The following is a 25,298-nucleotide window of genomic DNA, read 5'->3' on the forward strand; positions in this document are numbered from 1 at the left end:
ACGGAACCATGCCGATGCAGGTATAGGAACTCATGTCCTGATTTAAACTCAGATACTTGAAATGTTGAAACTTATTTTAAACTGTACAGGTTACATTGAGTACAACTTATTTAATGCATACATATACATACATACACACACACTTAAGCATATAAATGCATATAAATATATGTTTTTAAGGCTTTTGAAACATGGGCAAATCTCAGAGTCGCCTATAATGCAAAATGTCATTTAATTTTTTTCCTCAGTTTGAAAATATGCATTCCATATGCTCACTTTACAGGGACGGGTCAGCATGTGTCCCTATGACGGCTTGCTAATCTCGGTCTGGGCAGCTGCTTCTGGCTAAATATCTTCAATGTGATATATATTGAAAGTTCAGCTGAGTAGTCAGAAGCCATTATCAGCAGTTTAACTCCGCACAAGCTTCTGAAGTCAATTATGCTGCATATTATATGCGACTGAAAGCACCCGTTTGACGTAAAGTACTTACTGTGTCTATAAAATAGCTGTGCAAATACAGTAATGTCCATCGGCCTAATATATGGGAATATGAGTCAGTCTGAATGAAGCTCTCAGAACGTTGTTGGAGGCCTCCAGAGAGGAATGCTGCATCACTTGAAGAAAAGTGTAACTTCTTAAAAGCTTTTTTCTAACGCTTTTTCTCGGTGAGGAAATTAAGGAAAGTTGTTGTTGTTTTTTATAACAACTTTGAAACTTTGGCGGAGGAGTGTTCTACATTTCCAAAAGAAAAGCAATTTCACGCTTCATTCCAAGATCCGAACACTACCTTATTGGAATTAGCACTATTACACACCAAGACTTGAAAACTTACAGCACATTAAAAACACTTAATTATTACACACCATATCAACAAAACATCGCCAACACCATCACCATCACCAAATACCTAAATTGTGCTTAAAACTCATTTACACTGTTTAATTTATGAATATGTGTGAATAGCCTATCTAGGGGTCTGTTTAGAATTTGGTGTGAATTTGCGAAGTCCTGCATAGAAATGATCCAAATATAGACTAGTTGCGCAGGATTTATGAAGCAAATAATAAAGATGTCCCTGGTGAAAAAAACAGCATATGCTGGTAGGTATGTTTTGATGCTGGGATGCTGGTTAGGTAGGTTTTGATGCTGGTCCTTTGCTGGTTCAAGCAAAGGACCAGCTTAAACCAACTAAGGACCAGCGTAAACCAGCATCAAAACCTACCTAACCAGCATTCCAGCATCAAAACATACCTAGCAGCATATGCTGGTTTTTTCACCAGGGGTATCATAAAGTAAATGTTTAATACAAACTTTGTCATGGAATCTCAATTTAATATGCTAACTTGTCAGTAAAACAAAAAGATCATAAGAGCAAGATTTCTAGAAAATATTTAATGAAGAGTTCGGCCACCAGCTAGAAAAATTCTGTTGGATCCTAAACACGTGGCGGATTGAACTCGTCCACTAGGAAGAGGGTACGTGTTACCACACGTAAACGTACACATATATCTACATTTTAGTGTTTTGGAACGTTGACGTTAGTCACTGCATTCAATAAATCCCTGTCCTCTACAGCCCTCTAGTGTCTTCAAATTAAACTACAAAGCAGGTACCGTGAATGTCTATGAAAATAAATGGTCTTGCTGTTATGGATGTATGGTGTTAATGAGAGGGGCACAACGAACACATGAGCCTCAGGTGTTTCACAAAAATAGTTACACAAAATACAATTTATGATATTATGCCTAAAGAAAAAACATTAGTTTCGACCACCTCGATCTATTTCCAACACAGCATCCAAAGCAAGCCATTGAGCTAACACGCACTTACCATTTTTCTGTCCACTAACTGATGTCAAAGGCAATTTATATCCATTAAAACAGCCTATCTATCTATTTACTATCTATTTTAAATCTTTTATAGCTACTTTGTACTTTGTCTAAGATTTCTAAGATCCAGATCAGAAATTAAGTGAACAATAATTTGTCTAAAACAGCACAGAATGTGTTTTGTCAACGCTCTGAATAGGATTTGATGGATGGATGAACGTGAGGGACATTCTCATTAAAGTGTGCTCTTAAAATATACAGTATTATGCATTGTCACCAGCAGATGGCAGTCATTAGTCACAAATGTAAACCTCCAAATTACAGAATAGAATAAAATAGAATAGAATAGAATAGAATAGAATAGAATAAAGCTTTTGTGGCCACACAGCCGGGGTCATCTGAAATTGTATTATTAAAATTATTGGTACTTTTCACTAGGCTAAATCAACAAGGATCTCTAAACCCTTTAGAGTCAATCATATTCTATTTTTATCATAACTTGGAAAATACAGAAGTCTTCAGGAGCCTAATGTCTTTGCACCTTCCAAACAAAGATAGTGTTTTAATATAAGAATTATCTTTCTTATCTCTATGTGTCCATGTACATAAAACCTCCTCACACCTTGCGAAAACTTGCAGAACTTGATTTACTTGCGCATCTTTTTTTTCCCCACATAACACATGGTACAGTAATTAAACTAGATTAATTAAATGAGTCACTGTTTCCATAGTTGCTCTACCAAAGTTATATATACAGCACATTTCAGAATCTCTTTGGATGCATAAAACAGTGATTCCCAACTTTCTGACTCCAAAGCACCCCACCGTCCAAAATAATATTTGAAGGTCCCATGAATTTTACAGTTGTTTTTGATTATTTACTGCCTCGTTTATCAATATTTTTCATCGCAATAAAATATTTAGAACTTGACACATCCATTGTAAAAATGCCTAATTTCATGACTTTTCCAGGTCTAGAAACTACACTTTTAAAATTATTCTTTCTCATATGTACTGTACAATAACAGCAGGTTTCCTTCTCCAAAGAAAAAAAAACAGTTAAGGGAATTAAAAAGTAAATTAAAACAGCTTATTTAATGCTTGTTGAGACACGCCTTAGATCTTGAGCCCCCCTTGGAAATGTGCTGAGGCCCCTAGGTGGGCCCCGGCCCCTGGTTGAGAACCACTGCAGTAGAGGTCATTCAGGTATTGTTCTCATACTATAAATATATGCTGTAGATGTACATGCTGACATCCTACTCATTTTAAGTAGTTATTTTTGTATATAGAAGAGCTTAAGGCTTCATTTTCACTTACTTGTGAAGAAGTTAATTAGGTTATTAATTGTTATAATTAAAATTTATGATACGTATAACAGAGCAAAATAAAACCGCTCTGCGAGGCAGGATTTTATCTAGTAACAACGTTTGGGTCAAAGTAAAGCACCGAACATTCAAGAGGTTCTTCACCTTGTACTTGAAATGCGATGCATACGATTACACAGGATTAACAGTGTATTGTAATCACGCCGTTGATTATAATGACTGTCCGGCAGCTGCTTGATGATAACGTGAGCGTTCTAGTTTTGTCCCGTCGCAGTCTCGTAGACACGGTGTTGAGCTCTACATGTCTTTCCACATCAAAGGGAAATCACACAAGTTCCAACAGTTCAGCGGTGGGAGGCTGCCAGCGCTTGAAAGGATCATTCGCCTCCAATGCACCAAAGCAAACAAACACTCTTGCCCTCGGAAGTTGCATATTTCCATAAACTGCTCTATGGATAAAAAGCGTCCTTGAGTGCCGTCGGTGTTATTTGCGATTCAACTCGATATGTCTGAAAATCAGCCTCTTTGCGCTCTAGTTTTCTTAACTTCACTCTTCTGCTCGGCATGCTCACAGGGGACACGATTCGTTCATTCAGCTGCACTAGATGCGGATGGGAGATACAACATTAAGTGGGGATTTGACGAGTCCACGATAACTTTTGAAGTAGAAGTGAAAACGAGAGGATATATAGGATTCGGTTTATCACCGACCGGTGCGATGTCCTCGTCTGATATCGTGATAGGTGGTGTCCTCAACGGAAGTCCATATCTGCTGGTAAGTGTGCACGCACCTTAGGGTTTGAATGCATCCCATATTCAACGCTGATTATAGAGTTAGAGAACGCTGACTCACAATTTAAAATTAGTCTGCTGCATTTGATCTCTGTAAATGTTGATGGCTTGATTATTATTTTAGTACTGAAATGATTCAAGTAAATTGAGTCTTATTTAATGTTTTATTTTTCTAGTTTTTCTAACAAAAATGTTTGGGATGGATCGTTATGGATCATTTTTGGTTCATCCTTGTTATGGATAATATTTTCTTCCATCCGTTTAACTTATACAAACATTGTAAAAAGTAATTATTAAATGAATAAATAACAATGTAATGCCACTGTGCGTATTCATGTGAATTTTATGGGTCTGGCTTCCGGTCTCATCTGCATCCAGATATTTTTAGCTGTACAAAACAGCTAGTTCTGCTGCTTGATATAGCAAATTGGTGTGTTTTATCATATTACTTTAATGTTTTAATTATGAGCACACTGGTTTGCAGTGCAAACAGTTTTACTGTTTACTGCAAGTTGTTATTCTTCTCGTTATTTCCATATAGCGGCTAAGGAACTGGAAATCTCACCCATACACTGTAAAAAATAAAAAAACACAATTTGTCAGCTTAAAATAATTTGTTACCCTGCTGCCTTAAAATTTTAAGTTCAGTAAACTAAAATAAGTTTAGTCAACTTGAAATGTTAAGTTGTACTAAGTAACAACTTAGATAATTGTGTTTGCTAAACTTAACAGATGGGTAAGTAACCCAGCTGCCTTACAATTTTAAGTTGATTCAACTCAAATATCTAAGTTGTCATTTAGTATATTGTAACATTTCAAGTTGAATAAACTTTTTTTGAGTTGACTGAACTTAAAATTTTAAGGCAGCCAGATTACAAATGATTTTAAGTTGACTAAAAAATAGTTTTTTACAAAGAAAGGCTTCCATCATTTTTTACAATAAATGGGAATCTTAAACATTCTATGTTCATATGTTTAATAAATTACATTCTGGTTTTTAAGAGTCAAACATTTATATCAGTGATAGCTTTTCGTGTCCTGAAATCTGCTGCATGAGATCATCCGCTGACCCACTGACCTAACTGCAATCAGCTGCCCTGCCCTTCCCAGAAATCCTTGTGACCTGGATTTTATTCAGACAGTTCTCACACAAATACTACTCTTTCAAATGCAAGCGACGCTATACTTAAATACATCCACACCTGCTGTCCATATTCTCTGCAGACTGTAATCTCCATCCAGCTGTAAACTGTACGATGTTTACAGTAGAAGTTTATAATTAATTTCAACACTTGACTGTTCATCAGCATTATATAATGAAGGCTCATTTATATCAATACATTTCTGTTTTAGTTTTGTAAGCATGAGCCATGACGTCCTATGTTCCATAACATATTCATGTCTGAATGTATTGGAAAAAATAGGACATTTGCCAGTGCAGCAAACCAAACATTTTGTTCAAAGGTTATCGAATGTGACCACATGCACATGCATTTACTCATATAAAAGTAGCTTCTTTTCTGATTCAGACTCAAAATGTTCAAACCTGAGATGGACTAACTTTGTTCCTCCTCACTCTGCACAGGACTATTATACAGACTCAAACAGAAAGGTCCATAAAGATCCGCTGCAGAGCTACCAGCTGCTATACGGTAGAGAGAACGACACGCATACTGTCCTGGCTTTCAGCAGAAACCTCCAGACCTGTGATGACAATGATAAAGTCATTACGGTAGGACTGACTTCATGCATCATTACATGTGGCTCCACAAAACATCAGTGGCAAGGTTTCTTCATTTTGTTTTTTGGACTCTCGACTGTAATTGCCTTTTGTTCCGTGGAAATAATACAATCTTTTATTAATGAGTTAAATAAACTCACTTCCCTAAAATATTGTCAAGTTATTAGTTATGTAAGAAGTCTCTTGCACTTGAGTGTACAATTACCCATAATTTGTCGCTGCCTAGGGCAGTACAGTGAGAGTGATCTGGGCATTCCATGCGGAGGACGTGGGAGTGTCAGGACCAGTCTACCATGGGACAAACAGAGGCAGAAAGAGTCTGCGATTACTCAACCCTGGAACCAGCTCCAGCATCCCAGCAGGAACAACTTTCTTTGACCTTCAAAACGAGGAGGTGAGGAAAGTGCATTCAGCAGACTGCTGGAGCGTTTGATGAGCTAGGAGTGACAGAGAACGGCTTAGCCTTAGGCAGTGTTATACCTACTGCTTGGTCTATTTATGCATGCTTAGGAATCAAGGTTCTTGTGGTTACATATGAATCCTTTTTAAATACAGGCCCTTTTGCTTTCTGATTTTGAATGAAAACAAGGCCCCTTTTATGTTTGTGGGATACTGCCAAACACCAGATTTTATAAGAGTGTACATATTTACAACCGCATAACAAATACTCAGCATTGAACAGGAAAAAAAACAGGAAATGAGATAAATAAAATGTCCACGCTTTCCAGTCCACAATGGATTACTTCTGCTCATTGCTATCTGAATGCTACATTTCACTGTTTTGTAACTATTGAAAAGCTTTTGCTCATAACTTAACATATTCTTAACATATTGTAGGTTCCCGTGCCTCACAAGGATACGACATACTGGTGTCAGATCTTTCAGTTTCCCGAGCTGAAGAAGAAACATCACATAATCAGAGTGAGTAATAAAACTGTTTAAATTTTAAAGCATGCTGATCTTAATCAAATTATAATGTTTTTAAAACATTTACATTCATTCAAGACATGTTTTAAACCAGAGATGATATACAGCAACTATTATTCCAGACACATTCTTAGGAAATTACAGGCTTACGTATTGCCAATTAAATCCTCCCTGTTGTGAGTAACTTCTACTATCTCAGTTCACTTCTGTTGTACTTATATTTAAAGGCTTTCATGAAGCTTGTGCAGTTTTACTCCTCTCAATCGAGTACTGTAATTAACTGATATGAACTTTGCAAAATCTCAGTGCCAACAAGATATTAGCCTACTAGATTTCCCACAACGTTTGGGCAGCTACTGTCTGTGGTTTGCCAAGCTACAATATAATCATAGTTTAAAGCAGTTAAACTTAAGTCAAGCTTATGTTTTTAGAAACGTAGCTACACTAAAATATATATTTGCTGATACAGTAACAATAATTTACATAACACATTTTTGATTAGTAATATACATTGCTAAGAACTTCATTTGGACAACTTTAAAGGTGATTTTCTTAATATTTTGATATTTTTGCACCCTCAGATTCCGGATTTTCAAACCTCGGCCAAATATTGTCCTATCCTAACAAACATACATACATCAGTGGAAAGCTCATTTATTCAGCTTTCAGATTATGTATAATTTTAAAAAATGTTATCTTATGACTGGTTTTGTCCAGGATGACAACATTTTTGATTTGCAACGGTCGCTTTGTCACATCGGGTAGACAGGTTTAGATATGGTGGCATGGTGAGGCGCAACATACCTCGAATTGGTTAAATTATTTTTGTGAATCTATTAATTTCCGGATGAACAGATTCCCTCAAATGATATGAAATAGATGAAACATCTGTGAAAAGAGGACCACTGCTACAAAACTAATTCATAAGAATTAATCAGACTTTGCATCATAAGAGACAGGAACGTTCATAATTCACTAGAATGACTCAAACTTTTCCAACACTACATATGAGTAACAGTTGACCATTTTGGCCAACCACAAATGTCTACTTTCCTCAGACAGTCTTTTGCACTCTTCTCCTTGATTTGTTATAACTTTTGGAAGTCTATAGTACTCATTTTCCCCCCCCAGTCCGACTGATTAGTACAGCCCAAAACATGACAATTATTTACAATTTTCAGCAGCAATAATCAGCTAAATTTGTGAGTTCTGTTCAGTTCAGTTCAGTGACATTGTTTACGCTCTGTGCCGCCAATTTGGCTGATTGATGACACGACGTAAAAAACACTCTATACTATGTAAGTAGTATCATCCTTTTAAAGGGTTCAAGCGCATAGCGCTGAAACTCTATTGTAATTGTTAGAATGGTCACGGATGAATGATTTCCACGTAAAATTGATAGTGCAGACCAAACCGGAAGTCGTAGAGACTTGAAACTTGGAGGGATGGTAGTACTTACACCACCTACAACGTGACCAAGGTGATCAAAAGTATGAAATCACTCATAACTCCTAAACCGTCAGTTGCGGGCTTAAGTGTCTTATGTCGTTTGAATCCTTGGATCATGCCGGCAAAATTAAAAATAACTAAATTTTCAGGTATTTTTGCAAAAACTACTTTTGCGAACTAGTCCTAGGTTTTTCGCCCAATCTGAACCAAACCAGTGCAGAAAGATTTTCTGAAGAGTGAATATCAATAATTATCAAAAAAAAGTAGAACTTTCGACTCGCCGTGGCAAAGGGACGCCAAAACGTTTGAAGGGGGTAGTGCCACTTTTAGTAAAATGCCTATAACTCCTGAATGGAATGAGATATCTTCGCCAAACTCGGCACACTTATGTAAGAGCTCAATCTGAGGTCACAGGAAAATTGTGGAGATTGGCCACTTGGTGATGCTATAATAGGGAAAACAAATCTTAAAAATGGCTATAACTAGGCAACCATTTGTCCTATCTACATAACAAAGGCCGATCGGAACGAAACACAGCGGGCCTGTTTGACTCACAGCCCCAAAGGTCTGTGAGAAATGTTTAAAGAAATCGACCACTGGGGGCGGTATCGCATTTTTTGAGGGTGTAAACGATTGTACATTACGTGGTTTTCCACACATACATGCGATATTCATATTGTATGATAGACCTCTTCGTTCTGAACTTTGCCTCTGGAACCACTGCTGTCAAGTGAGTTTTTTAAATAATTGAGAAGATGTGAAAAACCTACTTTTGCAAACTAGGTTTTTTGCTCAGTCTGGAAAAAAACCACCGCAGTGCAATTCTCTGGACTCTCTAGGTCAATAATTATTAAAAACATATTGATTTAGCCTTTGGGAAGCTATAACGAGGTCCTTTAGAAAAGGGGCCTGTGCAAATATAGCCAAAAACCTATAAAGCCTAAACGAAAACTCAAAACTTTATGATACCTGGTGAGCACATACGACAGGTGATTATAAACAAGCATACACAGTTTCAGGGAGATCAGACCACAGCTGGTGCTATAACAGTCATAAATGTTATAAAAACATCATATTTCTATGGTAAATCACCTGGATTTGACAAAAATGTATTTTGTTATTTTAGTTACTTAATGGGATCCTGTTTTTTATGTTTTAAATAATAAATTATATTCCTCATACGTGATTTTATTTCAAAACATGGTATGTTTTACCTCCTATTGATTGTTTTTATGTTTATTTTGCTACAGTATCTTGTCACCTACATCGGTTTCCATCTCTCTCTGTCCCTCTCTCTCCCTCAGCTTCATTTTTGGTCTCACCTGCTTATTATTGTCTTTTGCAGCTGCTATTTGTAGATCAGACATGCTACTGAAATTATACTCTCTGACCCAGATGAAAGACTCTTCCCGTAACTAACCGTTTTCAAGTTTTCTTAATTAGAGGCAGAATAGGTACTTTAATCATATGATAAAATGCTACAATTAAGCATCATCCTTTCAGACTAATTTTTCAGATGCACCAACCTTTAATTTAATTTAATTGTTGTAGTCACCAGTTTGTTCCCATGTAAAATTCAGCTGTGGAAAGACAAGCATGCATTCATCTCCATGAATTCATCACTATGGCTACAGCTCCACGTTTTTAGCCAAAACATAAGTGCTGCACATGCAGAAGTGAGCAGCTCACACTATGAATGTAGCCCATTTAGTTTGCTGCAGTGTTCAGTATGTAATGCACCGGATACAAAGACTCTACAGTGAATAGACTTGTGCGTAGATACAAGTGCACACTTACACATTCTAACATTAACTAGATGCATATAAACTTTAATCGTGGCATAAATATTGCTTGGATACATTTAAATACACCATGTTTGTGTTTGATATTACATTTAGCCTCGGTTTAACCTTTCATTAACATCAACTGAACACAAACCAGCAAGTGAATAATTATTGTGACCCTTCTTCACCCTCTTTTGCTGTCCTCTCTACATACAGTAGCCTGGTATTCGGAAAGCTCCAGGCTGCGTTAGTCAGATGCCAGCAGCTGCCCAATAACCACAGCAGTGTCTGGATGTTTCCTACTCTGTTCCCACTCAGTTTCATGGAGCAGATGTTGAACTGTCAAACAGGAGCAGAGTTTCCAGACACTGTGCTCTCACTGTCTATATTCAGGCTATATTGTCACTGTCCTTATTCAGTCAAAAACGCATGCTATGTGATGTAAGAAGAGGCTTTTTACAGTACAGTGCTACTAAGATCCCAAATAAAGGGTATACTGATAAAAAAATTGGAGTAGGATTTACTTTAAAATAATTTTTCTAGTAAATTTCACAATGCATGCAATTTTGCAATGCATAAATAGGCTGGTGCAAATACGCACACACATATTTAAATTAGGCTTGTGCTTTTGGTAATTGCCACTAATGTTTGTCATCCAGCTCATTTTCTGGGCTCTGTGATGAGAAATTTACCAGAATATCCCAGTGCGACATTTTTGAATTATTACAAGCAATGTTAATGACTTCTCAATGACAAAACATACAAAATGTTGTTATCTAAACAAAAGGTGCATCTTTTTTCGTAAAATGATACTGTTTAATATTTTACAGTATAATAACAACAGCAGTATTAAATAGATGGTAAGATCTGAATCTGTGATGGATTTAGTTGGATGGATTAGACATGTTGTTATTAGTTAAAAACAACAGAATGCTATGACACAATGTTCATCTACGTGTTCATTAGATTTTGGGGCTTCAAAACAATATGACTCCCAGTGGGTAAAAAAGAGGAGGTGGAAGGGAAATAAAGGAATGTTTGAATATTTATTCAGCCACTGTTTGGCCCTGGGTCCCACTGCTTCAGGCAGAGACCCCTGGATGAGAAGGACACAGTTCACTCTGTTGGAAATGCTTTTATTTAGAATTCCAGTTCCGACAGCAGAAGCCCACTGTGAGGAGAAAAATAATTCTGAAATCCCCCACTTCCTATTCCAGAGATATCCAAGCTAGTTTTAGCTCAGCAATCCACACACACACACGCAGAGTTTTCTTGTAGAGGATCAGAATGGAGTGGTTTAAAAAGATAACCTACTTTTATCAACTCTGTATGGCTGATCCCTTTATCAAAGCTCGGAAGAGTGTAGTGGAAGTGTTCTTGTTTTGGATTAAATAAAATAACTTCTAAGATTTATTTAGTTGCAATTAAACTACATTAAAACAGTACTTTCATTGTATTATATCCACTGCTGTTCAAAAGTTTGTAGTTAGTAAGGTTTATTTTAAGAAATTACTACTTTTAATAAGGAGGGAAACATTAAGTCAAAAGTGACAGTAAAGACTTTTTTTTTTTAAATCTGAAAATAAATTCAGTTTTGCCATCACAGGAATTAAAACAGATTATAAAGAGAAACAGATCATTTTAACTGTAATAATTAATCATTAATATTCACAATAGTACTTTCTACTGTATTTTTAATTAAATAAATACAGCATGGATGAGCATAAATATGGAACAATTGCAAGTTAATCTCACAATTCTGAGAAAAAAAGTCAGAATTGCTACTTTATCTCACAATTCTGACGTTTTTTTCTCAGAATTGCATGATATAAACCGGGAGTTCTGACTTTTTTTCTCAGAACTGCGTGATATAAACTTGCAGCTGTGAGTTATAAAGTCAGAATTGGAAGATTTAAACTTCTGAGTAAAGTAGGAAAATTCTGAGAAAGAAAGTCAGAATTGGGAGATATAAACTCAGTTCTTACTTTTTTCTCAGAATTGCTAGTTTAAATCTTGCAGTTTTTTTGCACTTTATAACGTGCAGTTGCAAGTTATTAAGTCAGAATTGTTAGATATAAACTGACATTCGCAAGAAAAATGGATACAAACTCGCAATTCTGACTTTATTTCTTGCAATTCCGTGTTTATATCCCGCTATTCTGACCGTATAACTTGCAATTGTGAGTTTATATCACACAATTCTGAGACAAAAAGTCTGAATTGTGAGTTTGTATTATACAATTCTGAGAAAATGTCAGAATTGCGAGATGTAAACTTACAATTATAAGAAAAAAATTCAGAATTATGAGACAAACTGGGAGTTCTGACTTTTTCTCAGAAATGCATGATATAAACTCGCAGTTGCGAGAAAAAATTCAGAATTGCAAGATTTAAACACACAATTCTGAGAAAAGGTCAGATTTGGGATATATAAACTCCCAATTCTGACTTTTTTTCTCAGAATTGCGAGTTTAAATCTTGCAATTCTGATTTTATTTTAACTGAAATTGCAAATTACATCAAAATTGTGACTGTATAACTCACAATTGTAAGTTCATATCACGCAATTCTGAGAAAAAAAAGTCAAAATTGCAAGCATATATCTCACAATTCGCAATTGCGAGAAAAAAGTCAGAATTGTGAAAAAAACTTTTATTCAGTGGTGGAAATGAGCTTCAGTAGGTATGAGAGACTTCTTTCAAAAACATTTAAAAATTGTAAAAACTATATAAATGTTCTAATAATAAACAAACTAAACTAAATACATTTCATAATAAATTAGTCTTTCAAAAAATGTTTTCTGTACTGCTAAGTGAGATTTTTAGCAGTTTTACCTATTACCTATTTTACTTATTCAAAATTAATACCATTTCAATTCCTTAAATCCAAATTCAAACAGTTCTGCTTCCTATCTCACTTCAAATTTAGAAATAGTTCAATAATTCAATTCAATTCAATTCTAAGAGTGCACAGCCCTGCTATTCATATTCTTCTCTGTCTGTTGTTGTTTTCAGATAGAGCCGATGATTCAGAAGGGTCATGAGAATCTGGTCCATCACATTCTGCTCTACCAGTGCGACAGCAATCTGAACAAGAGTGAGATCAACAGAGGACATGAATGCTACCATCCAAATATGCCAGACTCCTTCTTCACATGTGAAACCGTCCTGTTCGCCTGGGCTATTGGAGGAGAGGTGGTCATTTCATAAGTGCATATTCATTCTAATAATAAAAAGTTTCAGATATTGAACAGAAATCTATTTTTATCTGTTGTAGGGCTTCACCTACCCTCCTCATGTTGGAATGTCAATAGGAACCTCAATAGACCCAGTCTTTGTACAGATGGAGATTCACTTCGATAACCCATCTTTACAAAGAGGTACCAAATCTTATATCAGTTACACTTTAACAGTTTAAAACCTGTTTCACTTGCTGCCCCAAGTGACGTAAGAGTTATTTCCTGTGACTTTTTGTGTCAGTTACTGCATTTTATGTATGAAGTAATCAGTATAGTCTCCATGGTATATTACAGTGGTTTTCAGCTAATGAATAATGAGCTTCTCTGTAAGGGTTGAGTCGTGAACTTCAGAGCTGCTCAGTGTTTTGGTCTCACCACAGGGATAGTGGACAGTTCAGGCCTGCGTTTGTACTACAGCCCCAGCCTGAGGCGCTATGATGCTGGGGTCATCGAGACAGGAGTGTGGGTCAGTCTCTACCACATGTTGCCTCCAGGCATCCAGGATTATATTACAGAAGGACACTGCACACAGGAGTGTCTCCAAGAGGTGGGACCGCCAAAAAAACAACAACACTTGGTTACATTACATTTACACTTTATAAGATAATATTTAAGATCTGCACTACTACTGAAACATTTGGAATCACTGTGAGTGTTTTGGAAAGAAATCAATATTAAGGATGCATGAAAATTTCCTTAAATTTACTCTCGTCTATGTCATCAAAGATGTTCGTGTCTTTGTTTCTTCAGTCGCAAAGAAATTACATTTTTTGAGGAAAACATTTAAGGATTTTTCTCCATATAGTGGACTTCAATGGGAGCCAGTGGGTTAAAGGTCCAAACTGCAGTTTCAATGCTGCTTCAAAGGGCTCTACACAACCCCAGCCAAGGAATAAGGGTCTTGTGTGGCAAAATGATCTGTCAAAAAAAAAAAAAAAAAAGTACATTTCTGTCCTTTTAACCACAAATGCTCACGCACAGTTCCTCGTCTGTGTACATTAGTTCAAAAAGGTAGGGTAGGGCGAAAACTTCCATCTCATTTTCTCCTTCAAAATCGTCCAACATAGTTGTTTGACTTTTTTTTTTATTTTTGTAAAGTTTTGTCTGTATTTCTATCTACATCACATATGCATGATTACAAAATGCATGAGGTTGAGCTAATGCAAGATGAGCATATAAATGTATTTTTTTTTTTTGTGACCGATCGATTTGCTAGGTAAGACACTTATTTCTTGGCTGGGATCGTGTAGAGCCCTTTAAAACTGCCCATTAAAACTGCAATTTGGACCTTCGACCCGTTGGGCACCATTGAAGTCCACTATATGGAGAAAAATCCTGGAATGTTTTCCTCAAAAACCTTAATTTCTTTTCGACTGAAGAAAGAAAGTCATATTTAATATGCCATTTATTCCTTTGATGGCAAAGCTGAATTTTCATCAGCCTTTACTCCAGTTTTTAGTTTCACATGATCCTTCAGAAATCATTCTAAGATGCTGCTAAAATTACATTTCTTATTATTCTCCATGCTGAAAATAGATGCACTCTTTAATATTTCAGAGGAAACCATGATACAGTTTTTTTTAGATTTTATTTGACATAGAAATCTTTATAAATATCTTAACTGTCAATTTTGATAAATTTATTGCATACTTGGTGAATAAAAGTATTAATTAATTTTTTTTTAACCCAAATGGTAGTGTATAGAAATGTTATTTCATTTTTTTAACAATTAAATACAATTAAAAGCATAGTTTTTTTAGTCATTCCTAACTGAATGCTAGTGTAAGTTTCTCAAAACCTAGACCAAAAAATGAAGCATAACATATGTCTCTTTTTCTGTAAGTCATTAGACAGCGAGATGCCCAGTGGAATTCATGTGTTTGCAGTTCTGCTCCATGCTCACCTGGCAGGACGGGCTATCAGAGCCAGACATTTTCGCCAGCAAGTCGAGCTCCAGCCACTAGCCTCAGACGATCAGTTTGATTTCAACTTCCAGGAGTTCCAGCCGCTCAGCCAGGAGAGGATCATCCTGCCCGTAAGTCAGAGTCCATTTCGGTTTCATAATCTTCATTGCTCCATCTGAGGGTGAAATTGATGTTGCATTAATCATCAGATACAGTGAACCTCACAGTTTACTTTACTGATTTATGGAAAAAAAATCAAAATGATGAATTCCAGGCCTGGAAAACTCATGGAAAAATGAAGGAAATGGCCAAAAGGTGTGGCTGTCTGAGGGACAGAAGTACAGCCTGTTCAATATGTTGTAGTGGAGTGTACCTGGGTGTCAGTCGTGGTTAAACAATAAAATGAGTTCCTACAGATTTCCAGGCAACTTCAGAAAACATATGTTATTAAGTTTAGGCATGAAGGCAATAATATAGTAAACAGTGCTTGTATCCTTCACAGTCTTGTTTGGCTCCAATTAAATATGCCGTTTACTCTGACTAAAGTCTTTAGACTGTTTTCAGGGCTTGGAGTTTATAGCTGAGGGATTGGTAGTGTTTTAGTAGTAAAAAATAGAGCAATTATCATTATCTGCTCCAGTGTCTCAGCCATATCCAAGCACTTTGTATTACCTAAGAGTGGTGTAATAAATTCAACATGCAAAGAGCACACACTGTGCATCTGCAGGACTGATGTCTGTTTAAGAGGGCCCACAGGCGAGAGGTGACTCATGTGTGAGTTGTGACTTGTTATCCCGTTCTTTTGTGTGATAACAATCAGTGACGTTTTAACAGTTTATACTCAAATGAGCTTCAGTGGTCTATTCTGTTTAGCTGGCACCCAACAGTGAGCATAATAGATAAGCAAATGTGTTTGTAATTCACTTTTAATATTTATGTGTTAATTAACATGTTTTTCTGCCACCAGGGAGATTCTCTGATCACTGAATGTAGATACAACACTAAAGGCAGAATGAACATGACCTGGGTAAGATTAAGGCTTATACTAACAACAATTATATAGATTTGTGTCATATTGTTTGGCTGTGTTTTCTTGTGAATTACACCAATTATAAAGTTATTCATGATAGAAATCCTGGTTAACAGCAAGCTTAGGCAAACATAATAGAGTCATTTGTAGGCCATTTTAGGAACTAATTTTAGATGGCTTCCTTTGGCCACTTCCATTTTGTTCACCAACTTATCCCAAAAATAAAATTCTAACTTGATTTTCTCACTTTCAAATGTCATTCCAAACCTGTATGTAGGGCTGGGCATTATGGCCTAAAAAAATTCTTTGATTTTTTCACAAAAAAACCTGATTTACGATTTTTAAACGATTTTTTCCCCTACAACTTTCAGCATGTAAATAAACCCCGCCTTTTCCACAGTATATATGGCCACTATATCTTTTGGTATAGTCTCTTTACTCTGTTTATGTGGTAGGTGAAAGTGTATGTACTGTGATAAAACAGGCTACCGCTAGCAAGCAGTTAACCATGTTCCTTAGTGACTTAAGTTATTTTATTAGAACGCGTTATTTGCTTTTTTATATTGACAGCAATACAATTACTACGTTCAAGGTCCAGAAAAATAGTAAGGACATCAATAAAATAGTCCATGTGGCATCAGCAGTTCAACCATAATCTTATGAAGCAACAAGACATATAAAATAAATAATGAATATAATTACTTTGTTCAACCATTTCTTCTCTTTCATGTTAGTCTATGCCATGCGTTCACAAGAAATTTTTTCTACAAATGTGTTTGCATTCCAGGGGCTAAATATGATTAACTTGCTTGAGTACTCCTCTCTGTACCAATCACAACAGACTTGGCCAGCTGACCAATCAGAGCAGAGTAGGCTTAAGAAAGAGAGGGGTTTACAGACCTTACACTCAGAACTGATCAAATAAATTGTTTTGAAATCATTGAGAAATGGCTCCATGTAAAAATGTATATTCTGAGATGTTTACAATGTTTTCCGTCCTTAGATGTATTTAAGCCTGTTGTAGGAGACTCCAACACAATATTAGGACACTTTAAAATACCATATGACCTGCTCTTTAATGATGTCCTTACTACCTTTCTGGGCCTTGAACGTGGTAGTTGCGTTGTTGTCTATGCAGGGTCAAAATCTCTTGGATTTCATCAAAAATATCTCAGTTTTTGTTCCGTAGAAGAACAAAGGTCTTACGGATTTGGAATGACATGAGGGTGAGTAATTAATGACAGAATTTTAATTTTTGGGTGAACTATCGTTTTAAGGTTGTGAGTTTACATGCTTGACAAATCGCTCAACCGATATAATCCAAATTTGCTGTATCAACTTGCTAGCAACTTTAAAATCACTTGCAAAAAACTACAATTATTTTAAATTGTTTAAACATCCTAAAAAACAATTCAGAAGTGGCCCACTGCACGACAATGGAAATTCTTTTCCAGGTTTTATGACTATAAACTGAACAGCTCTATTAGAAACACGCCTTTGAATCTCTATTTTTTTCCCTAGCTGTTCTGTGAAAGACTGCATTTCTCTTGGCTAAACAATGTGACTGCAAACAGCTGCAGGTCTGTAGAGATGGATCCAGCTGCTGACGTTTTCCCGTACACATGCAGCCAGTGAGCTGCACTCCTGATAGGCTGAGCTGAGCTGCTTTTTCTCTGTAGACAGTCCACAATCCATAAACATCAGGGCCAAATCACTGGTGTTTTGGATTCATATTAGAGAGATCAAGATATATTTGCTGCTCTGTGCATGTCAGTTCAGCTTTGCTCAGTACTGGGCATAATTTGTCACAGGCCTCTAAACTGTAACAGCACTTTAGATGCATAATGTCAGTGTAGTATTTCAAGGTCTTGACCCTAGTAATGTGGAATCTTTTTTTTTCTCTCTACAGGGAGGTCTTAGTACACGGGATGAGATGTGTTTGTCATATCTGCTGTACTACCCCAGGGTTAACCTAGCCAGGTGTGAAAGTTTACCAGAAATCACCGGCCAGCTTAAATTCATTGGGGTCAAAGAGATCCAAGAGCCTGTTACGTAAGTCTCAGAAACCACTTCTGTGAAGGGTTTCTTTGTTTGTGGCAAATACACATATTAACCACATAATGAATAAATTTGATATTTTTGTTTAGCAAAATAAAGGACTTTGAGGGATTTTCAGTATGCTCAGTTCACACATGCCTTGATTTTTTTGCCCTTATAAAATGGTCCGCAAGGTGGCAACTTTCCGGGGACATTGTTTCACAATAAAAAAAAAAGAAACAGATAAAACAGATGATGGAAAAAAACAAACTAATGGAGACAGCAACAACAATAGAGGGCCATTTCACGAGTGCTTGTTTGAGAGGCTTAAAGGGGACATCAGATGCCCATTTTCCACATGTTGGTATGAGTCTTTATGGTCTTCATGAAACGTCTGCAAAGTATTTTGGTTAAAATTCCTCAATGGTCATGTAAAACAACACCCTCTTTACCTTGTCAAAAACAGCTCTGTTCACATTGGCCCATTTTGGTACATGTCTCTTTAAATGATAATGAGCTACTGCTCACTCCACCCCCTCTTCCTTTTTTGTTAAAAGTTTTGTTTTTTTAGGGATTAAAAAAAGACATTTATATGCAAACACCACGTATAAATATCAAAATAACCAACTTATTTACAACATCGAAGGTATTTTCTGTAAATGTGAGAGACTTTAGATTAATTAGTCGCTATAGGTAAATGACTAGTAGAATAATAAGTGCAGTAAACAGTAAAACTATTTGCTTGTGATGGGTGCCTTTAAAACACTGCTTCATGAAGCTTCAAAACGTATCAAAATGCCAAAGTCACATGATTTTAGTAAACAAGGCTTTGTTACGTCATAAGCGTTTCGAAACGTTTCAAATTTTCAACAGTTTGACTTAGGGGTGCGATCTTTGTAAACCCGTGAATCATGCGAGTTCACTGAGATCGCCCCCCAGCGGGGAACCACTGAACCAGCTTCTCTGCAGTGAGTCATTTTGCGAAGCAACTGGTTCAGTTGATTCAAAGCTTCGAAAAGGTTTGTTTCTCCCATCACTACTAGTTGCACTGCAAACCAGTGTGTTTATTATTGTAATAATACAATATAGCTGCAAGCAGCGATTACTGGAGTTCAAGTACTTTAGGTATTTAAGCACATAAGGAAAAGACATTACATATTAACATTACATATTATTCAGCAAGCCTGTAACCACCTTTGCATGCTTGTTTAGAATCACCTGTCGCATGTGCTCAGCGGGTTTCGTGAAGTTTTGAGTTTTCGTTTAGGCTTTATAGGCTTTTGCGTACATTTGGACAGGCCCCTTTTCTAAAGGACCTCATTAAAGCTTCCCAAAGGGTAAATTTCAATGTGTTTTTGATAATTATTGACCTAGAGAGTCCAGAGAATTGCACTGTGGTGTTTTTTTCAGACTGAGCGAAAAACCTAGGACTAGTTCACAAAAGTAAACCATTAAAAAATGGTTTGATTGACAGCAGTAGTTTTAGAGGCAAAGTTGTTCGGAACGAAGAGGTCTATCATACAAAACGAATATCATGTGCAGAAAACCACACAATGTACAATCGTTTACGCCCTCAAAAAATATGATACCACCCCCAGTGGCTGATTTCTTTCAAATTTGTCACAGGCCTTTGGGGCTGTGAGTCAAACACGCCCAACGAGTTTTGTTCCGATTGGCCTAAGTTAACCTTGGGTGTTAAAACTTTATTGGCCAATGGCAGCCATGTTTATTTGAGATACGCGAATGTCCTCATAGACACTTGCGGCACTTTGGACCAAGAAGTTTCACGCTGATAGGCCATTTTTAAGTTTTTTCCCTCTTATAGTGCCACCAAGCCAATATCCGTGATTTTTTTTCCTGTGACCTCAGCTTGAGCCCTTACATAAGTGTGCCAAGTTTGGGCACTTCCATTCAGGAGTTACAGGCATTTTACTAAAAGTGGCCCTGCCCCCTTTGAACGTTTTTGGCGTCCCTTTGCCACAGTGAGTTGAAAGTTTTTTTTTGATAATTATTGATATTCACTCTCCAGAGAATCTTTCGGCACTGGTTTGGTTCCAATCAGGCAAAAAACCTAGGACTAGTTCGCAAAAGTAGGTTTTGCAAAAAATACCCCAAAATTTTGCAAAATGTGGCTTATGATCAAATCTGAGGCATGCGTTTTTTCCGGCACGAGCCAATGATTCCAACGACATAAGACACTTGAGCTCTGTGACTGATGGTTTAGGAGTTATGAGTGATTTCATAACTCCTTCATTGGCCAGTGGCAGCCATGTTTATTTGAGATACGCAAATGTCCCCATAGACACTTGCAGCACTTTAGACCGAAAAGTTTCATGTTGATAGGCCATTTTTAATTTTTTTTCCCTCTTATAGAGCCACCAAGTAGCCAATCTCTGCAATTTGCAAAAAATGTGAAATACTCAAAAATTTAGCAAAATGTGGCTTATGATCAAATCCGAGGCATGTGTTTTGTCCAAGTTTCCAAGTTTCAAGTCTCTACAACTTGCACCATGTCTACACCAGACGCGAGTGGCGCAACTCAACAAAATACAGTAGAACCCATTATAATCACTGATGCTGTCTACACTGTATTAGGCGCGGCGTGACACGACAAATCCCCGACAGTAAACTGCCACCGCATTCTATTTATGACGTGCTCACACAAAGTTCAAATGATTTGCAAGGGTCGTTTTGTCGCATCCAGTGTAGACAGACTTTAGCTGTTGCGGCGGTACAACTGTCACGTCCAGTGTAGACACGGTGTAACGGTTTGGTCCGCACGATCAGTTTTACATGGAAATCGTTCATCCGTGACCATTCTAACAATTACAATAGGGTTTCAGCGCTACACGATTGAACTCCTACTTAAAATTATATAACAAAATAGTTTGTAATATCAAGCAGCATAACAGACTGTTCTTGTGTTTTCTGTACGGGTCTTATATTAGAGTGGGTACTCTGGGCTTTAGTCTGGTTCAAGTAATAGAACAGCTAACATCACGTAAAGCTTCTTTAAAATGAAATTTAAAATGACAAAATGATGTAATAAGCGGAAAGCTACAGATATATAAAACAGAGAACTGAGGGACATAGAGTAGGTTATGAAACAAAAGAAAACAGAAACAACAGGATAAGTAAAACAGTGGAAGAAAGCATAAAATGTTCTTTTTAATGGAACCAACTTAAGACAATACTGTAAAATAGGAGACCTTCTGACAGCTTCCCTTACAAAAATTAACCATTGTTTTACTTCAAATAAAACAAACAAAAAAAAAATCTACCATGGTTTTGCTACACTAACCATAGTCAACCATGGTATTTGTAGTGAAAATGTGGTTATACAAATGGTAATCAATATGCCAAAAAAAACATGGTTACTACAATTTGGTTAATTTTTGTAAGGGTTAGTTTACATAAGACTGGCGTCACTATCATAGACCCATAATAGCTTAACACTGATTGATGGCTCACCGGATGATTAGATGATCAAATGAGGATAAATGTTTTCACTTATCCAAATGTTCTGGTTGTCATTTCAGCACAAAAGCTTTACAAGATGATGTGCCATCTTGCTTCCATCAGAAAATACAAATTGTTTGTCGGACTCACAGTAACATCTGGAATGGACATTGTAAAATGTGTTTGTCTCATTCTAAGAGAGCTAAAAAAAGAAAGACACTCTGAAACCGTAAGCCGCAAGGCCGTCAGACAGATGGCATCATATCGTGTTCATCCCTCTTGCGATTTTCATTGTTGAGTTAAACATAAATAAATCCATCATTCTTACAGACTTTCACATGTTTCTGATATTTTAGTTATGGTAATCTTCATCCTTGATTGGAAACATGACATCAGTGGACATTATAACACCACTGTTGTATAACCCATTATGTTAGCAACACACTCAAACATGGTGGTTGTTCAACCGTCATCTAAAAATAAGTACATCTTGGCTGGATTTAGGCAGAACTAGTTCTTCGAGATGTTATCGCAGCCACTGTATAAATCTAAAGACATACTGTACGAGTTTTAAAGGAAGTTCATGCCTCAAAGCAACTGCGACTCCCAGGTTCTGTGAGCGTCTGCTGAGCCGCTGATGTTTTGTATAGATTCCTTTCACTGCTTTGTATAGAGAAAGAGAGATGTGTGGTTTGTTATGTCCGCACATGTTTGTTTGTGATTTCGCGTGTGAGCGGGTGAATGTGTGTTTTGGATGGACGTGGGTGTGTGTGTACGTCTATAAATGAGGAACATCTGAAGGGCCCTGCTGGTGGAGTGTGTTTATTCGACCCCCTGAGGCTCAGAGCAGTATTTTGCTCAGATGCAGGAATAAGGGGGATTATAAGGGGATAGACCTGGCAACTCTAAACAGATTTAGTTTCAAAGCTCTGCCCCAAGCGCCCTCTGTCTTTCAGTCACCACACACACATATGAAGCTCGCTGAGCTGATATGCTTTATGGTTCCCTCAGGAGTATCTTTGATCAGTGAGTAAATTAATGAGACTCAAACTATCATATGTGTTATGGGGAATAAGGTAAATGGTACCAAATAAGGGTTTAACAAGTATATCTGTACATTTTCAAGTTCATTTTACAGATAAAGTCTAAGTTCCTGTTCTTGGTAATGTTATGGAAAACTACTGGAGAGACTACAGGAGTAAACAGATAACAACAGAATTAATATCACTTTGGAAGCAAGGTTGGGATATTAAGTAAATGCATCATATTATCTCTTTTTTTTAAAGAACCTGGCCCTTTGTGATTAAGAGTCCTAAGAAATACAGCAACCTCTCCTTCACGGAGGCCATGGACAAATACAAGTGGACGAGGAAGCGTGGGAAAGCATTCAATGACATCGTGCGCAAACTCCCCATGAACGTCCGCTGCTCCAAGATTGGCCAGGAAGAGTGGTCGGTGAGTAATTTTGATTACACAAAGGTCTGTACTGTATTATTTGAATTCATTTTAAAGTCACTTTCAGTAGTTTTTTTGTATATTTGGCCAATAAGGCATCTTCCACATATACTGACACCTAGTGATGTGGATGCAGAATACAAAAATGTTTAAATACAGTTGAAGTCAAAAGTTTACATACACCTTGAAGAATCTGCAAAAAGTTAATTATTTTACCAAAATAAGAGAGATCATACAAAAAGCATGTTATTTTTTTATTTAGTACTGACCTGAGTAAGATATTTCACATAAAAGACATTTACATATAGTTTACAAGAGAAAACAATAGTTGAATTTATAAAAATGACCCTGTTCAAAAGTTTACATACACTTGATTCTTAATACTGTGGTGTTACCTGAATGATCCACAGCTGTGTTTTTTAGTTGTTGTTTTGTTTTGTTTAGTGATAGTTGATCATGAGTCCCTTGTTTCTCCTGAATAATTAAAGTGTTGTTGTTCTTCAGAAAAATCCTTCAGGTCCCACAAATTATTTGGTTTTTCAGCATTTTTGTGCGTTTAAACCCTTTCCAACATTGACTGTAGGATTTTAAGATCCATCTTTTCACACTGAGGACAACTGAGGGACTCATATGCAGCTATTACAGAAGGTTCAAATGCTCACTGTTGCATCAGAAGGAAACACGATGAATTAACAGTCGGGGTTAAAAACTTTTTGAATTTGAAGATCAGAATAAATTTAACTTATTTTGTCTTCTGGGAAACATGTATTTTCTGAAGCTTCTGAAGGCAGTACTAAATGTGGACCAAGATATGATATTTAGGCAAAATAAGAAAAATGTACACAATGTACTTAATTCTGTTCAAAAGTTTTCACCCCCCAGCTCTTAATGCATCATCTTTCCTTCTGGAGCATCAGTGAGTGTTTGAACCTTTTGTAATAGTTCCATATGAGTCCCTCAGTGTGAAAAGATGGAACAGAAAAAAACAGCTGTGGATTATTCAGGTAACAACACAGTATTAAGAATAAAAGTGTATGTAAACTTTTGAACAGGGTCATTTTTTATTCATCATGTTATTATTTTGTCTTGTGAACTATATGTAAATGCATTTTATGTGAAATATCTTATTCAGGTCAGTACTAAAAAAATAACATGCACTTTGTATGATCCCTTTTCTTTTAGTAATATAATTAACATTTTGCAGATTCTGCAAGGTGTATGTAAACTTTTGACTTCAACTGTATATACACACACAAAGCATGTTCAACATGCTGCTCACAGTCAGTCAGTCAAAAAATACGTGTGTGCACAAATGCATTATAAAGTTTGAGGTCAGTAAAACTTCTTGTCAATAAATGATTACTTTTATACACCAAGGATGCAATAAATTGATCCAAAAATGACAGTCAAGACATTTACATTGTTACAAAACTTTCTTTTTTTAATAAAGGATGTTCTTTTGTACTTTCTATTATAATAAAACGTGTCAGTTTCAACAAAATTATTACACAGCACAACTGTTTTCAACAGTTCTAATAACAAGAAATGTTTCTTCATCACCAAATCAGCATATTAGAATGATTTCTGAAGGATCATCTGATGCTGAAGACTGGAGTAATGATCCTGCCGTCACAGGAATAAATTACATTAAATATATTAAAATAAAAAACACAATTAAAATTGTATTATAATTTCACAATATTAGTTTTAACTGTATTTTTGATTGAATAAATGCATCTTTGGTGAGCACAAGGAACCCCCAATTTTCAACTGTAATGCTATTTAACTGTAATGCTATCTATGTCAGAAGGTTAATTTAAGTTCTTCTTTGTCTTTATTAGATTCAAGGGATGATCATCTCTCCTCCAGAGCTGAAGTCAGAGCAGACGTCTGCTGCTGTTGTTGCCTGTAGGAATGTCTCAGAGATTCAATGTGAACGCTCCCTCGCTCTGCTCCTCACTGCATGTCTCTTGCTCATACTACAGACCTGCTCGCACCTCTAACATCTGCTGTCATCTCAGCCTACTCATAAACATGCATACATACAGCAGGTGCACATCAGGACTAGTGTTTCCCAGAAACAGTGATGCTCAAGATTTACATCATGAGTAATTGCACTGTGTGACTCACTCTTACTTAGCCTAAATCAAGTTTATCACTAACACTGATCACAACTGTGCTGTATTCATGAAGGATATAGGCATCATCCATGCTTCACATGGAATATTCTTGGTTAGCAGACACTGCAGTCTTGACAGCCTCTCTAACAAATGCCTCGCTATAGTTGTAAATCTTAATCTGACCACATGTCTGAAAGAGGCTGTC

The 25,298-nt window shown here is 36.6% G+C and overlaps 1 protein-coding gene across 1 annotated transcript; it reads left to right on the plus strand.

The window, feature by feature from the left end:
* Nucleotides 1-3,427: 3,427 nt before the first annotated feature.
* moxd1 (monooxygenase, DBH-like 1) lies at nt 3,428-25,054 on the plus strand. The gene is made up of 12 exons (XM_051138724.1): nt 3,428-3,932; nt 5,535-5,681; nt 5,917-6,084; nt 6,528-6,611; nt 12,865-13,044; nt 13,127-13,229; nt 13,469-13,635; nt 14,932-15,123; nt 15,960-16,019; nt 17,932-18,074; nt 22,805-22,973; nt 24,815-25,054. Exons 1-12 carry the CDS (start codon nt 3,663-3,665, stop codon nt 24,974-24,976), a joined length of 1,845 nt encoding a protein of 614 aa, XP_050994681.1. The 5' UTR covers nt 3,428-3,662; the 3' UTR covers nt 24,977-25,054.
* The last annotated feature ends 244 nt before the right edge of the window (nt 25,055-25,298 follow it).

Source organism: Labeo rohita, chromosome 20 (genome assembly GCF_022985175.1).
Source record: "Labeo rohita strain BAU-BD-2019 chromosome 20, IGBB_LRoh.1.0, whole genome shotgun sequence".
Taxonomy (NCBI): Eukaryota; Metazoa; Chordata; class Actinopteri; order Cypriniformes; family Cyprinidae; genus Labeo; species Labeo rohita.